The sequence below is a fragment of the Hydra vulgaris genome, chromosome 06, assembly GCF_038396675.1.
Source record: "Hydra vulgaris chromosome 06, alternate assembly HydraT2T_AEP".
Classification (NCBI taxonomy): Eukaryota; Metazoa; Cnidaria; class Hydrozoa; order Anthoathecata; family Hydridae; genus Hydra; species Hydra vulgaris.
This window is the reverse complement of record NC_088925.1, coordinates 30379885-30397108: the sequence shown is the minus strand read 5'-3', so window position 1 is coordinate 30397108 and position 17224 is coordinate 30379885. Positions and strand designations below refer to the sequence as shown.

At 25.2% G+C, this 17224-nt stretch overlaps 1 protein-coding gene across 2 annotated transcripts in view; it reads right to left on the bottom strand.

Annotated features, from left to right (window-relative positions):
* LOC100212093 (ubiquitin-conjugating enzyme E2 E1) overlaps positions 1–11015 on the bottom strand; it is a 29707-nt gene extending 18692 nt beyond the window's left edge. The window contains exon 1 of one of the 2 annotated variants that reach the window (XM_065799829.1): positions 10760–11015. In XM_065799829.1, the coding sequence (XP_065655901.1) occupies positions 10760–10929 (170 nt within the window). In that variant the 5' untranslated portion in view covers positions 10930–11015. The remainder of the gene's footprint in view (positions 1–10759) is intronic. The other variant, XM_065799828.1, reaches the window with a different exon arrangement.
* Between the last annotated feature and the right edge of the window lie 6209 nt (positions 11016–17224).

Below are 17224 nucleotides of genomic sequence, written 5' to 3'. Positions count from 1 at the left end.
TAAGAATATTTCATCGACCCTCTAGCTTTTCTTTCCAGGAATTTTTGGCATTTTATCTATTTAATTATAAAAGAAATAATAATACATAACATAATTTAACTTTATTTATTTTCATATTTAAGAATAAACATATTCCTTAGAACTTCATTTATATTTGTCTAAGTTTTGCTATTAATTCAAACACTCGATTGACGTCAGTGCCAGTTTGGAATAAATGTATACAGTTGTACTCAGTACTGTTGTACGCTGAGAAACAATGTGGGTTATAGTGTATATTGAAATCTAGATTGTCTTCTTATCATCATAATTAACTTTAAATTATCTAAGAAAAATATTATTTATACTAGTAAATAATTTTCTATCCATATTTATGAGATTTTAACTGTAAAAAAATGATAAAAATGTTGCATAAGAAATTACAAAGAAAATGATTGAAAAAGCAAAATATTTGGTTTCCAAATTTTTTCAGGTTCATTCAGAATTTTTAGATAAAAAATTTCATTAAGAGTGCTTTTTTATCTGTTCCTATTACTCATTCTGAGTTTACTGATGATTTTTATATTTTTTATTGTTTTAGGGTGGCCCACAGGCGTTGAAATTACTGAAAAATCGACAAAAATCATCAAAATTAAAAAGTTTAGGGCCTATGGGCCACCCTTCAACATTATTGTGTTGAAATTTTATTATGACCTATTTTTGAACCACACTAATATATATATATATATATATATATATATATATATATATATACATACATACATACATACATACATACATATATGTATATATATATATATATATATATATATATATATATATATATATATATATATATATATATATATATATATATATATACACACACACACATACGAAAAAAAATTGTTATTTTTGGCTTTATTACGTAAAAAATTACATTTTTGAACAAAAAATGAAAAAAATGCATTATTTATATTTTTTATGATAATTTAGATAAGTTAAAATTTTTTCAAAATGAATATTATTTTTGAAATTTTGAGTACCATTTGACATATTTTTGAAAAACTTTTTTTTTTGAAAATATTCGGGACCTATTAAATATTCGATGTTCTTGAGGGACCCCTTAAAATATTTTTATTCAAAAAATTTTTAAAGCTTTTTGTATTAGATAGAACACATTTAGGGGGTGGGAGAAGATTGTTTCAAAAATGTTGTTTATTGGGACACTCTAATATGTATATATATATATATATATATATATATATATATATATATATATATATATATATATATATATATTTAGTATTATATATATCAGTCCTCAGAATTAAGAAAAATGAGGCCGGGAATATTTTGCCAACCTTAATCTGTAAGAGGTTGGCAAAAAAAATTGATATAAAGGTTTAACCATAAAACATAGAAACGAGGTCCCCAATTTTTTGCCTATCTAAAATACTTATAAGTTGGGAGACAGGTGGGCATTGCCGAATGCCAACCATAATTTCGAGGGTTGATATATATACATCAAGCCTTCCTGGGAAGAACGAGCAGTCGCACGCCTTATTTGTCCACGTTTAAAGTAATTTTTTCAGACAAACTGACCGTTCGCTGGCAGTTCTGGCAAACTGGCAGTTCGCATCTTTTAACTTATAAAGCATTTCAATAATTGGTGACAAAAAGCTAAACTTAGAAATCTACGAAGAAAATAAAAACAATCCTTAAAAAAGGAAACAAAATCGTAACGAAATATCAAGTTTAATTAAATAAACTAAAAAATTTACTAACTAAAAAAAGTAAACAAAAAAAAAATTTTTTTTTATAACATTTTTATACAACTTTTGTATTTTTTTTTATAGAGTCCTGGTTGAAACAAACGTTATCTTTAATAACGGTTTAACAACAATTGAAAGTTTTGATATGCAATTTATTCACAATTTTTATCAGTCCATATAATTAAGAAACTAATTTGCTATGTACGCTAGAACTATGAGAAATTTTATTAACTTTTTTTCTTACGTTTATTCGTTTTGTAAGTCTTTTTGCTTTTAAAAATGTTTTTGCTATATTTGACGTTTTTTTCTTAATACTTAAAAAATTAAAAAATAAATTTTTATTTATTTGTAAAATATATTATATAATAATTTTTGAAATGACAGAATAAATTAAATAAAAGAATAAAACAGTTTCTTTAATAAATGTATTTACCACATTTGATGCATTTCTGAAATTGTTTCTTTTATAATGCCCAATTTCCAATGTTAAAACAAATTACTAGAGATAATGAACATAACGATTGCTCTGTTTAAAAAAATGTATTCAAAAACTTAAAAAAAAATTTTAAATAGGCTCCTAAACATTTTGTTAAAAAAGTTCAGTAAAGTAACAATGTTTTAGCCCACAAGCTTTTAGAGCATTGTCAATAATAATAGTTCATCAGGAAATAAACTATCTGGTATTGAAAACAACCAAATATTTTATATTTAAATATTAGTATTAATGACTTTTTATTTTTTTACATGAAAAACTTGTTAAAATTTTTTTTTACAAATAAATAGCAATTAGTTTTCTCACTTTCCTGTAAACTGATAAAAACAGTAAAGTTTAGCAAAAACATTTGAAAAACAAATTTAAAAATTGCCAAAATTATATATCAAAAAATATTTTTATTTGGTTACATTTTTATCTACTTTTTTCCTAGACTTAAGTTCCTTACTTTCCTTGCCATAAAAATAAGAAAACCAAAACAGTAAAATATTTAGGCATGTTATTTTTTTGACAACAATTTTTTTTTTTAATATTTCATTTTTTTAGCTTATTTTATTTAGATTCAAAGAAAAGAACCAAAGACTATTTTGTATAGTCTTTGGTTCTTTTCTTTGAGTATTGTTTTATTTACAATGCTTTTATCAACTTGTCGTCTCTGTTTTTTTGTCTGTTTCTTTGTCTGTGAACATCAAATCTTGCAATCAATTTTTGAGTCACTTCCTGATGATAAATTTTGCATACATACTCTTGCTTGACAATACAATATTCAATAATTAGTTTTGTAACAAGTCAATTAATTTAGTAAATTTTAATTAAATTAATTTTTTTATATGGAAAAAAGGATAATAATTTTTAAAATAAGTATTTGATTGTTTTTATACTTATACGCGTGTTTAGCGTATTTGGATAAGGACTTAGTAAACGGAATGTTTGTGGTTTGAGACCCTCATCCTCCTGAACTTTTTTTTTACACACACGCATACAGCCGATTGTTAATAAAATAAAACAGTAATATAAGAAAAAATTAATTGCAAAATTTGTGTTTTAATAAGATATAAAAGCATTGGGTTTTAAAAATTTGTTTTTAATTTTATTTGTTTTTTATAATATTCCATTTTTTTAGCTTATTTTATTTAGATTTTCTATTTTGTATAGACTTCAGTTCTTTTTTTTGAGTATGTTTTACTCTTTTTAGTTTCTTATAGGTTTATTTTGCAGCAAATTCTTAAAACACTTACTATATAAAAACATGGTCAAGTTTTCTAAAAAAAAATTACTTTAGTAGGCACAAACAAGGCATGCGACCGCACACTCTTCTCGGGAAGGCTTTTATATATATATATATATATATATATATATATATATATATATATATATATATATATATATATATATATATATATATATATATACACACACATACACCATTGCGCAAATTAATTGCATCAAACATTTTTTGTTATTTGTTTTATTCTACTTTTTCTCTAGTTTATCTGTGATTAGAAGAATAAGTAAATTTAAAAAAAGTAAATAAACAAAGATGGACACTACACCAAGAAAAAGATCTAAAATATAAACTTCATTTCAGTATTCTGATAAATCTCCATGGGAAATAGTCACATTATGTTCAGTTAACTTATCTAGTTAGCCGGGTCAATAAGCATTACTTTGCAACAGGCAGCTTATCACCATTAGACAAGGAAAATGTAGTCGAAATAGAAAGACCTCAGTGAGAGATGACCGATATCTGATGCTGAAGAATATCAAAAATCCAAAGAAGCCAAATGACTAACTAATGAATGATTTAGCTACGCATGACATTTATGTCTGCTTGAGTACTGTACAAAGGTAGTTGATAGCGGTTAAAAGGTTTGCCAGAAAAACAAAAAAAAAACCATTACTTACAGATGCCATGGAGAAGAAGTGTCTCTAGTGGGAAAAGGAATACAAAAAGTAGACTAAAGAATAATGGAGAAGAGTACAAGAAAATGTAGTCGTTAAATTTACAGCTATTTTATTTGTTATATTTTTATAAGCATACTGTTTTTAAGATCAAAACATTAAATTGAAGAGACTTGATAATTGTTACCTTTATTTATTGATTGCAGATTTTTTTTTCAGATAAATCACATTTTAAAATGCAAGGCCAGCAATCAAAGTTTTTCCTTCACTCTGATGGTGAACCTATAAGATTCTAACCATTAGATTCTGACAAATTAGAAACTAATTTCAGGTTAGAAACTATCAAAAATAGGATATCAACTGACATGTATGCACAGGCTAGAGGTGGAATATTGGCATAGCAAAATTTTATTATTGCTAATTAACCTAACTTGCTATGGTTATATTTTTTATATTATTGGATAAATGTTACATAGTTCTTTTGATATATGAAAAAATTATTTTATTGAAATAAAAATATTGTGGTTATGAAACTTACCTGTATATTTCTGTTCTGTAAACTGTAAAAATACCTTTCAAATTTTTCTGAAAACAGGTCATAAAAACTGTCTGACTTTTGTTCTCAAACTTAAAAAAACTAATTTAATACATTCACTCCACTATATACTTAATTTATTTCTCATACATCCTGTGTCCAAGCTGCAAAAAAACATAATAATAAGCTTTCAACTTTTAATGGCAACCAAATTTAGCTGATTATCCAATATGGCTGCCACACGAGGAGGCCATACACTAGGAGGACACAAAAAAATTAGTGTAAACATTTTTATTATAATTGGATAAAAAAAACTTAAAAATTCCTTGATTTTTATTGTTTTTGATTTTGATGCAATTAACTTGCACAATACTGTATATAAGGGTGTCACAAAAAAAAACTTTTTAAAAAAATGTTTTCTCCCACCCTCTAAATGTGTTTTGTATAATAAAATAATACTTGAATTAAAAAAATTTCAAAAAAAAATTTTTTTTTAGGGTTAGCTCAAATTCCTTAAACATCGAACGGGTCCCTAATGTTATCAAAAAAATAGTTCTTTAAAAGTATATCATGTTGGGTCTCAAAAGAAGTGAAATTATATAAAAATATCAAAAATAATGATTATTTTATAAAAAAACAAAGAAAAAAAAAATTTTGATAAATTTTTTTTGTAAAAATGCATACTTTAAGTTTTAGTCAAAAATGTAATTTTTTAGGCAGAGAAATTTAAAATAATAATTTTTTTATAAAATGATTACAAACGGATACTCCTCCAAATCTTTATCAACAAAAGATCTCTTTTGTTTCAACATTTTATGGTTATTATAAATTAAATATAGAATGAAATAAATATTTTTCCAACAACCAACTATTTAATGGAAAAAAAAAACTCCACCCTACAATTATGTTTTGGATGAAAATAGTTTTTTTTACTACAAATAACTGTTAAGAATGACAATTGATTCTATTTTTAATATAATTAAAGATTCTTTTATTTCAGTATATAACAAGGAGTATCAAATGTGTTTTAAGGATGACATTGCAGCTAAATTATTTATTTAATGCACCAAGATCATAACACCCTAATGGTACCCTTCTTACTAAAATAAGAGGTTTTGCCATAGGAAAAGGATTAATCAAAAACCATAAACTGAATCTGATAAAAGAGCATATGTGTTACATATTTTTAAACCAATACTTTTAGTAACCAATAGATTTAGAGTTGAGAAAAACACTGGACTATATTTAGATGTGTTGCAATTTTGGTGATAAAGGAAGGACATCTCCAACAACCTATGATCCTATAGTGATCATATCTCTACAGGATTTTTTATTATAGAATTTATTCCATAAAAGATTTATGCACTCCTATGTACAAAGATAGCATTTTATTGCTACATTCTCATATTAATATTATATTTTTTTAAAGATTCTTGTTAAATTATAATTGACAAATTTCAAGAGTTATGTTATAATGTTTCACTTAGTATTATTACAAATACGCCATTGGCACAAATTAACTACGCTCTGCACAGAATCTTGTACTAGCCAACTGAATTAATCATTCTTAATGGTTATGGCCATAGCAACTTATCTGAGGAAAGTCTTGAAGCAAATAACAAAGATATACTAAGTTATTTAAAGCTTCTTTCATGTAAGACATCACATCTAGAACAGCTTACAGATTTGATGAGTTGTTTTTTAGAGAGATTTTATCCTGACATATTTTCTTGGTAAAACAACACTTTTTCTGCTTCAAATGAGGCCGCCACATGTAGTCTACTTAGCTGACTGTTGATTTAACTCTGGAGTGTATGGAATATATATATATATATATATATATATATATATATATATATATATATATATATATATATATATATATATATATATAAGCCATTTTATTTTAGGCAGCTTGGTCAAATAGGAAATTATTAAAAATTTAAATAGAAAAAAACATAAAAAATAAAAAATAATTTAAATAATTTGTGTAATGTTTTTATTTCTTTAGAATAGTTGTTATTTTCAGCAACAAAATTTGATAACACAAAGCAAAAAAAAAAAAAACAGTTTCAAGTCGACATTAGAAAGAATGATTTTCCTATACTTTATTTGTTTTTATTTAAGGAGGAAAGCAAAAATATAAATTGCTATCTGTTTGTAAAATATATTTGTTTAATTTTAATGTAACAAGTATATTTTGTCCCTATATGAAAACGTCTATGTAATGCATGCATATAATTTTATGTATAACTTTTGTTATTATATAATATTTATTTGCCCATGAGTATACGCACATTTAGCTTAATTGGATAAGTTGTTTACTTCATACACAAATAGTCTAGAGTTCAAATCCCACCAACAGCAATTCTTTTGAATTTTTTTTCTTTTAAATACCGCTAGTCATATATTTGCGTTGTAACCATATATCTTTTCTTTTTTGAATATAAAAATCTTTTTGTTGTACGTTTATATATGATATGCATCTCTTCACATTTAGATTTCTTATACTATTTAAGCCTTTCAGTGTACTTTCTAAGTAAGGTTTTTAAGCTTTAATTAAGCCATGCCATCTACACATTTTTCACATTGCCTTAATTGTTTCATATTACCTTTCTATTCTTGTGTACTTTTTATCCCTGATCTTTTAGTGTATTTAATTTTGGATACCTGTTGCTTTTTAACATTTGGCTCAGTGCATTTAGTTCTACCTAGCCCTAAAGGGCGGGGGGTGTTGTGTGTGTGAACCCCACCCATCAATGAATTTACTGTTCATTTAGTCAGGAAATTTGATCTTTTTAAACAAGTCAGTCAGCAAATATAGACCCTTTAGACAAGTCAGTCAGCAAATATAGGCATTCAGTCAGCAAATGTTGACTAGGCAGTTGGCAAATTTTCAAAAACGAGGACCTATTTTTTTTTGGTTAGCAAAAATTGTAATAGCAATGTGACACCTACTTGCGCCACCCTGTCTGCCCCCTACTTTTTGGTCCACTATATTCTTGGTGAACAATTATTAATAATCATTATTATTTATTGTAATGCAATTGTTAACAATAACTGTTCATAATTGTTTACGTTTATACCACTAATAACATAGTTAACCAAAAGAGAGTGTAGAAAAACAAATAACATTTTTGGATGATGTGGAATTCGAGCCATGGACATTCCATGTATGAAGTGAACACCTTATCCAAATAAGCTTAACATGCGTACAACAATAAATAATTAAATATAATTACATAATAAAAAAAGTTATACATAAAAGTATACGCATGCATTACATAGACAATTTCAAATAGGGACAATATATTCTTGTTACATTAAAATTATACAAATATATTTTACAAACAGATAACCATTTATATTCTCCTTATATCTTTAAAAAAAAAATAAAAAAAATATAGGAAAATCATTCTTTTTAATGTCGACTTAAAACTGCTACTTTTTTTGCTTTGCCTTATCAAATTTTGTTGCTGAAAATAACAAACACTTTGGATTTATATGATGCTTTCATCAGTAACAACCTTTTTTGAGCATCCACTGCATTCGGGATCATTTGTGCTCACACGACCGTTATGAAGTAAATCAGCAAACCATTGACAAACCGTTGTTTTTATCAGACAATAGTCCAGATAACATTCATTAAACCAAGTTTTTGTTTGAACGGTATTTTTTTCTATTAAAAAATCTTTTATTAACACAAGAAATTTATTTTTTTCCATTTTTTTAGCAATAACAAAAGTAGCTTCACTCAAACACATATAACTCACGAAAGAATCGTACAATTTTGGTCAAATTTATCTGTTTCATTTTTCAAGGTTGGTACTAGTGAAAACTATATGGAAACAATAATCTATGTGCAATCTATGTGTCAGTCCCAATACTATCAGCCAAACTGTTAAATTAATTTTTTAGCTGTCATCTAAAAAAATTTAATCATTTCCATACTTTAATTCTTTTTCCATATTTTTTTTCCTTTTGAACTGAAAAAGCTCGAAAAGAAAAAAAAGCTTTCAGAGCTGTGGGCTGATATTAGACAACTAGGTATTTCAAAGTGTTTATTTTTAAAACAAGAAATGATTAAACATAAATTAGTTTTTTTAAAACACAGTATAAGTAATTTTGTTTGTCCCACTTTAAACATGTCTTACTTTAAACATTACTTAATTAAAAAATAATTTGAGAATAAAAAGTGCATTATTAATATTTTTTAGTTTATTTTTAATTAATAATTTTTTAAGTTGTTCTTTATTAAAGTATTTGTTATTATCAGTAATTTGTTGCTTTTTAAGTTACTTTAAATTTTTATTTAAGTTAGTACATAAAAACAAAACTGCTCATATTGCAATTTGAAAATAAACTTAAATATAATAACAAAAATAAATTTATGATATATCTGTTAACACAAAAAATAAGTTATCAGTGAAATATTGTAAAATTTTGCAAAAAAATAGTGCTTTTTTTCAAATTTTCAATATGATTGAATACTCTAAATGATTGCAGCAGTTCTCTTTATGCTATTCTTTGCAACAATATAAAGTAAACCAAAAATTTTTCGGAATGTTTTATCTTCATATAGCATAACTATAACATTTTTTTATATGACTTTGTTAATCTAATAAAACTTGCAAGCAATAATTGTTTTAAAAATATATACTATCTTAAGTATTTTCAAAAAGAAAAAAAATACTATTGTAAAGATGCATGGACTCAATAGATCTGTTATTTTTTATAAACTTTTTGAACATCATAATATGTAAACATATTATTAGCACTTTTAGAAATGAGTTCCTAATATTTCAAATAAAAGGTACCTACCTGTTTGCATTTGATATACAACTTTTTTATCTTGAAGGTTTATTTATTAGTTTAATCTATTGTTTAAAAAATCTTCCTTTTATACTAAATCATTTTATGAACTCATTTTTCTTTTATGCTAAATTAACCATTTCATGAAGTTATTTTTTGTTAGAAACGCAAAAAAATGATTGCTTCTAAAAAAAAATTTTTGCCTAGAGTTTTTCTAAAACCTAGAGTTTTTCTAAATTTACTCAGCCTGTTAGTATAGTAAGCCATAACAAATACTTACTTGGACATGCACTAAATGTCACTGAAAATATACACACTCAAATAAACATGGATCTTCAGCACATGCATCAACTAAGCAATAGTTCATGTATTACTTCAGCACACATATCAACTATTCTTTTTTAAACTAAAAAAAGTTTTTTGGAAAATAATTTTGGAGCTTTTTATAATAAATTTCAAACCTTTTTTATTTAAATTCAACAATTTTTGATAAGGGGTAGGTGCACTGCTGTGACTGAAAAATTGCTACCACCCCCACCACCCACCCCTTACTCCATCATAGATTCTTTTATGTAAATAAAAAAATTGCTTTGTGAGGATTTTTTTAAACAAAATTTCAAAATTCTTTTCTTTCTTTCTTTTTTTTTATTAAAATAAATTTTGATAAGAGATGGGTGCAGTTCTGTGGCTAAAAAAATGCTAAAAAAGTCTTCTAAAAAATAGTGTTTAATAAATATTTATTAATTATTACATAAAAATTTATTATTCATCAAATAAATTTTATAGTCTTTTAATTTTCTTTTTATCTTTTTAAGTATTGAGAAAATTTTAAGTTTTAATAGCAAAAAGACACTATGGCCTCCAGTTACTTTTTTTTTTTTCGTATTTAATATCCTGTGTTAAATAATGAGTAAACAAAAAAATAAAAATAAACTCTTAATAAACAGAAAACCGTAATTTTTATTTGCTAATTGTTTTTTAAAGTAAAAGGATTATTATTAATTATCCATATTGATATTGACCTCAATAATCAATTGATCGAAACGTAAGTTAAAGAGACAATACTTTGTGCAATAATAAACGAATAAAAAAATAAAAAATTGATCGTCTCACAGATGCGTTAATGTTTTAAAAATTTCAAAAACCCAAATACCTTCCATAAAATAATTAGTTTTGTTTATTATATATCCATAAAATAGAAATATGGTATTTCGCTACTTTTTGTGACTTTTCGTAATTTTATTTTAGATAATATTTTTAAAGTACCTTTTTGCAGCATTACTATTTTTTTTATTTGAAGTGATTTTTGATTGATACTTAGCTCTTTTTACGGTTTCACTCGTTTCAGTTGTAGTTTCGCTTCCAAAAGTTGATTCTGTACTTTCCGAAACAGAACTTTCTTGTAAAGGATCAGTTGCGTTACTTGTTGAAGTCATTATTCGTTAGAAATACTTTAATTATTAAAGATAGGACTTTAAATGCATCAATCGTATTTTTATCCTCAATACTTAATACTATTTTTTCAAAAACAAATTACGTACGTGTATACATACAAAAGCTTTACAAAACAACCAAAACTATAAAAACTTTGAAGGTGAAAGGTGTAAAAAGGCAATGATCTATTTTTATTGTTGTTTTATTATAAAATATTTGTCAGGTAACGATTTTATCTTAAAAATTGTTTTATAAATTTTAGAATGTCCAAAATGTCTTTTAGTTTAAGATAATCAATATCTATTTTAAAAGCTAGAAAAAAAATACTAGTGAGAAAAAAATTATTATTACTTGAGAACGAAACTAAATTTTTTAAGTAAATATTTAAAACTAATTAAAGACAAATAAAATAATTTAAATACAAAAAACAAAACAAATATTTTAAGTTTATAAAATTTAAATTCATGGAGATTTAATCCATTATATAAAAAGAAAAGATTAGATAACATATTTAATTTTCTATTGTTTTTAAAGATAGTAAAAACTAAAGTAATTTGAATGATAATCAACAAATCGTATAACAAGTTTTAATAAAAATGTGTTGAAGGCGAATTTCATGAAACGCATATTGCGCATACACTTTAATTATACAAATAACGGTGCTTATTTACGGCGATGTCCAAAAAAAACCCAATAGGGATATTTTGGGAATAGTTAAGCCGAGCCAAAATTATCTGACTTAATCAACCTAGAGAGCAGATTAGTTGCGATTAGAAGTGGTTTAAAATTTTACATAGTCGCCAATACAAATCAAAATTTTAATGAAATTTTAGTTTTATTGATGAATTTCGAGATAAATTAAATTTACTTTTTTATTCCTTGATTAAAATATTTCTATCAAAGGGATCTGAATCAAGCAAAACAATTAAATATTTTTGTTCTAAATCTAGTTATTGCGACTTTTTTATTATTTAGACCTTTCTTACGTATTGAATATAAGGTTTTGCGTTATTCGCACTATTAAGGCTTTTTTTTTAATCAACCAATAACATGTTATTGGATGACCTGTTCTTTTCATGACCAGTGCAGGTCATGAAATCTATGATATGATTTTCAACTACAAAACTATAAAGTTATTCATCAAGTCAGAAATACTGAGACAATAGGTGGAGGAGTATGTATTTTTATCCACAACTCTTTAAATTTTAAACCGCTAACAGAATTTAGTGCAATTAGTAATGATTGCGAATCATTAACGATCGAAGTTATAAATAAAATCACTAAAAACATCATTGTACATGTTGTGTACAGACAGCCATCTGGCAATAACAAATTTTTTGAAAAACACTTTAGAAATTTAATCAAAAACAAAATTTTATGTGACAAACGTGTCTTTTTTGTTGGGGATTTTAATTATAATGCGCTTGATTACTACACAAATAAAAATGTAAAAAATTTTATGAACATCATATTTCAAAATGGGTTCATTCCAACAATAACTAAACCAACACGAATTACTAGGAATAGCGCAACCTCAATTGATCAAATAATAATTAATGAATATACAAAAAATAAAATAAAAACTGGAATAATAATATCTGATATATCGGATCATTTCCCAATATTTATAATCGCGCATAAAGTTGTCGAACACACCCCTCAAATAAAGATAATTATTGCAAATCGAATATATAATGACATTTCTATGGAACTTTTTAATAATTCTCTATTTTCTGAAAATTGGGATAAAATTCTACAAATTCAAACCACAGATACTGCTTATAACAGTTTCCTTCGAATATTCAAAAAACACTATGATAAAGCTTTCCCGGTGGTAACAAAAATTATTAAAACTAAAAGATTTATAAACCCTTGGATTACACCAGGAATAATAAAATCATCAAAAAAAAAAAAACGATTGTATGAAGCGTTTCTCAAATAAAAAAGAACTTATGAAAATCAATTAAGGTATAAAAAATATAAAGGTCACTTTGATTCAATTATAAAGCTTTCAAAGAAGTTATACTATTCAAATAAAAAAATAAAATTTAAAGGATACTCAAAAAACGTGGCAAGTCATCAAAGAAGTAATTGGAAAAAAACACTTAAGCTAAATGGTCTTCCAAAAAACTTTACTCCTAGCAATTCAATTATGGAAAATGCTGAGTTAACTGAAAAAGAACTATTAGATGCTGTGAGTTCATTAAAATTAAACAAAGCACAAGGATTTGATAATGTTAGAAGTAATGTTATAATTAAATGTATTTTTTATATTAAAAAAGTTCTTTTGCATATATTTAATCTTTCGTTTAAACAAGGAGTCTTTCCAAAAAAACTTAAAATTGCAAGGGTAATACCAGTTTTTAAGTCTGGAAATGATACTAACATTTCTAACTATAGACCTATTTCCATTCTTCCATACTTCTCGAAAATACTAGAACGCATTATGTATAACAAATTATACTCATTTTTAGAAAAAAATTATATTCTTTATAACAAATAATTTGGCTTCAAAACAGGGCACTCTACTGATCACGCAATTCTTCATTTCATTCAGATTATTTTTCAAGGTTTTGACAAAAACAAGTTCACCTTAGGTGTTTTCATAGATCTTAGTAAGGCGTTCGACACTGTTGATCATAGTATTTTAATTAAAAATTAGAAAACTACGGAATCAAAAATATAAAAATAGCTTGGTTTAAAAGCTACTTATCTAATAGAAAACAATATATTTCATTACAATATGTCAATTACTTGCGGCGTTCCTAAAGGATCTATATTAGGACCACTTTTATTTTTAATCTATATTAATGATTTAAGCAAAGCTTCTAATATTCTAGATTCTATTTTATTTGCTGATGATACAAATTTATTTCATTCTCACAGTGAAACGTTTTAAAAACGTACCGTGCCACTGATCCCAGTGGGCACGGTACATTTTTAAAACGTTTTTTTTAGACGTTTTTATAAGGTTTAAACCTAATAAAAACGTCCAAAGAACGTTTTAAAAACGTACTGTGCCCACTGAGATATAACAACATTATTTAAAACGGTCAACATTGAACTTATAAAACTAACCGAATGGTTAAATATGAATAAACTTACAATTAATTTAACTAAAGCTTAATTTAACATAAACATGATTGAAAATAAAATTTCTAAAAATATCGGATTACTCTATAAAGCAAAACCTTAGATCAATCATGTTTGAAATACATATATTACTCATTTATTCATTCTTATCTGAATTATGCAAACATTGCCTGGTGCAGCACCAATAAGACAAAGACAAAAAAGCTATTTAGCAAACAAAAACATGCAATTAGATTATTATCAAACGCACACCGCTTCTCACATTCTGGATCATTGTTCAACAATCTAAAAATATCAAACTTGTACCAAATAAATATAAATCATCTGCTAATTTTTATGTATAAAACTAATAATAGTACAATACCAAATATCTTCAAACCATTATTTAATAAAATTCAATACAAATACATGGCTAAATATTCAACTAACAACTTTGTACAACCCAAAGCTATATATGAGTCAATCAAGTTCTCAATAACTATTAGAGGACCTAATGTATGGAATAAGATAATTATAAATGATATTAAAACACTTACAACTCTTGAACAGTTTAAACAAAAGCTAAAACTATTACTTTTAAATAATGAAAAAACAGAAAAAAAAATTTTAAATCTATCTATAAAAATGTTATATTTGAAAATTATCTATTAGTGCATGCTTTGTTTGTATGGAAAGGTCTAAAGTCTTTAATTATATACATTATATTCAATTATATTATGAAAAAGTATGTTTGTATATGTGCGTGTATATACGTATATATGTATATATATATATATATGTGTGTGTGTATATGTTTATGGGTGTGTATATGTGTGTATATGTATATATGTGTGTGTATGTGTGTGTGTGTATATATATATATATATATATATATATATATATATATTCATATATATATATATATATATATATGTATATATGTAGTGTCTTCTGATTATAAATTAACCTTTATGTTTTCATTTTTCATGTTTTCTTTTTTTGCTGTTGGTTTTGGTTTTCTTGAATGATTTATTAAAGTTTTACTTTAATGAATAACTTTGAAATTTAAATATATATAGCATTGCATGACCGTAAGTTAATCTTCATGTTATTGAGAATAAATTACTTCTTTAACTTTTATTAAAAACAACTTTGAAAAGACTTTAACTATTTTGCATTTTATATAAACTTCTTTGAAACATTTTGTTTTTTTCTCTCATTTTTAATTTTTAATTTTAGTTACAACGTATTTATATAAATGTCTAGAAAAAACAAGGGACTTGGTGACAAATCTTCTTCTCGTCCTTACCATTTTTATATATATTATAAAACACGGAACTTGTAAATATTTGTACGGCTAAATGGTAGGAAGAAAAAAAAAAAAAAAAAATGATGAAACCTGATTTTAACCAAAAAAGTTCTTATATAACAACTTTTAAGCAGTTTAACTTTGCAAATCTAACGTGTACTTGTGGGTTCAGGAGTTGTTATCAAAGAGCCAAACTCTTAAAACTCAAAGTTTGTTTTATTAATTAAATATTTTTTTATCTGCGACTTTTTAAATAGATGACTTTTTTATTGCCTGCGAGTAAAACCGAATTTTGCCAGAGTTTGCCAAAATACCAAAAAATCAATATCAGCATTGCACGGTGAAAATTTGTCATAATGGTGAAGACATGTTCATTAGAGGAAATATCTAGTTAAAAAACGTTAAATATTAATTTAAGCGTAATTTTATGCGGTTATTTACACGTTAATTTGACATGTGTTCCAAAACGCTATTTTGCATTTTTTTTTTTTTTTATCAACTTTCTTACGCTACTATTTTTTTAAATTAACTTTATTGACTTTCATTTTAAACTATATTATTTCAATTAACAACGTTTTTTTCGCTCAGGCTTTTAAAAATAATTTAACGTAAATGTAATCATTAGTTTTTATGCATCGATAACAGACAGTTTTTGATATTTTTTTTGCTACTAACCTTTACTATTAGGTATCAGATAAACTATCCTCCAAACATTTGACTATGTAAATCTCATGCTAAATGTATGTAAATAGCCATGCGCCATAAATATTTTGCAACTTTTTGCAATAAAAAAAGTTATAACAAAAGATTGGTCTTCGGTTAATGGTCAGTTGATGAGAAATACTGAACATGTAAAAAAGATGTTTTGTACACAAAGAATACCTACAAAATCTTACATTACTGTTATAATATATAAGTTTTGTAAATATAAATCTAAAAAAGTTATTTTAAGACAAATACATGCATCAAAAAGTAATATTTTTAATGTTTACACTGATAAAAGTTGTCCATTAAAAATATTTCGTATTTTTCACCAAAATAATTAATTTTTTTAATATTTTTTTTTATATTATATAATTGCATGTTTATTACTTTATTTATGCATTTTATATATAAATATAACTATTTTAATAAAAAAAACTACGAAAATAATTTTGGCACAAAAAATTTGATTTTGTCCCACTGTGCATTGGAGAGAAAGGAGGCGTGAACTTCCTAGTTAAATGCTTTTCCGAGATGCTCTTTGACAAGACCATTTTGTCTTCTAGTTCTTTTTGAAGTACGGGCACCTAAAGCTAAATTTGATTATTTAAATTTCTACCTAATGCTGAAATTTTCATGTAGTTTTAGTTATTTGCTTAGAAATAGATTAATAGTTGAAAGTTTTAAGCAAATTTTATTTTAAATAAAGTAAAACATATTTTTCAATGAAAGTAAACAATCTATTATATAAAAAACAGATACTTAAAGACATTACATGCACGAAATTAGCATTTTACGTACGTGTAGCACTATTTTTGTTTTGCTGGAACCGCTATCTCTTAAAATATTTAATTTGCTTTTTGATGTTGTTTATGTGAATTTTATTTAAAAACATTAACTTTGTATTAGCGCTTAATTTTTAAGACGTCACAAAAAGATTTATTTTACGAGAGGCAGAATAAGTGCAAACTGTTATAAGTGAGAACTAGTTGCAAAAATTGACACAAGCACAAACTGGCATAAGTGCAAATTGGCATAAGTGCCCCGAATAAATTTGAAACATTATCATAAGTGCGAGCTGGCATAGGTGCGAAATGGCATAAGTGCGCATATATGCCAACTAACGCTTCGCACTTATGCCAGTTCGCACTTTTGCCAATGTTTCAGTTGTTAACTTTACTTATTCTTTTTTTGTTTTGTTTTTGTTTTTAATT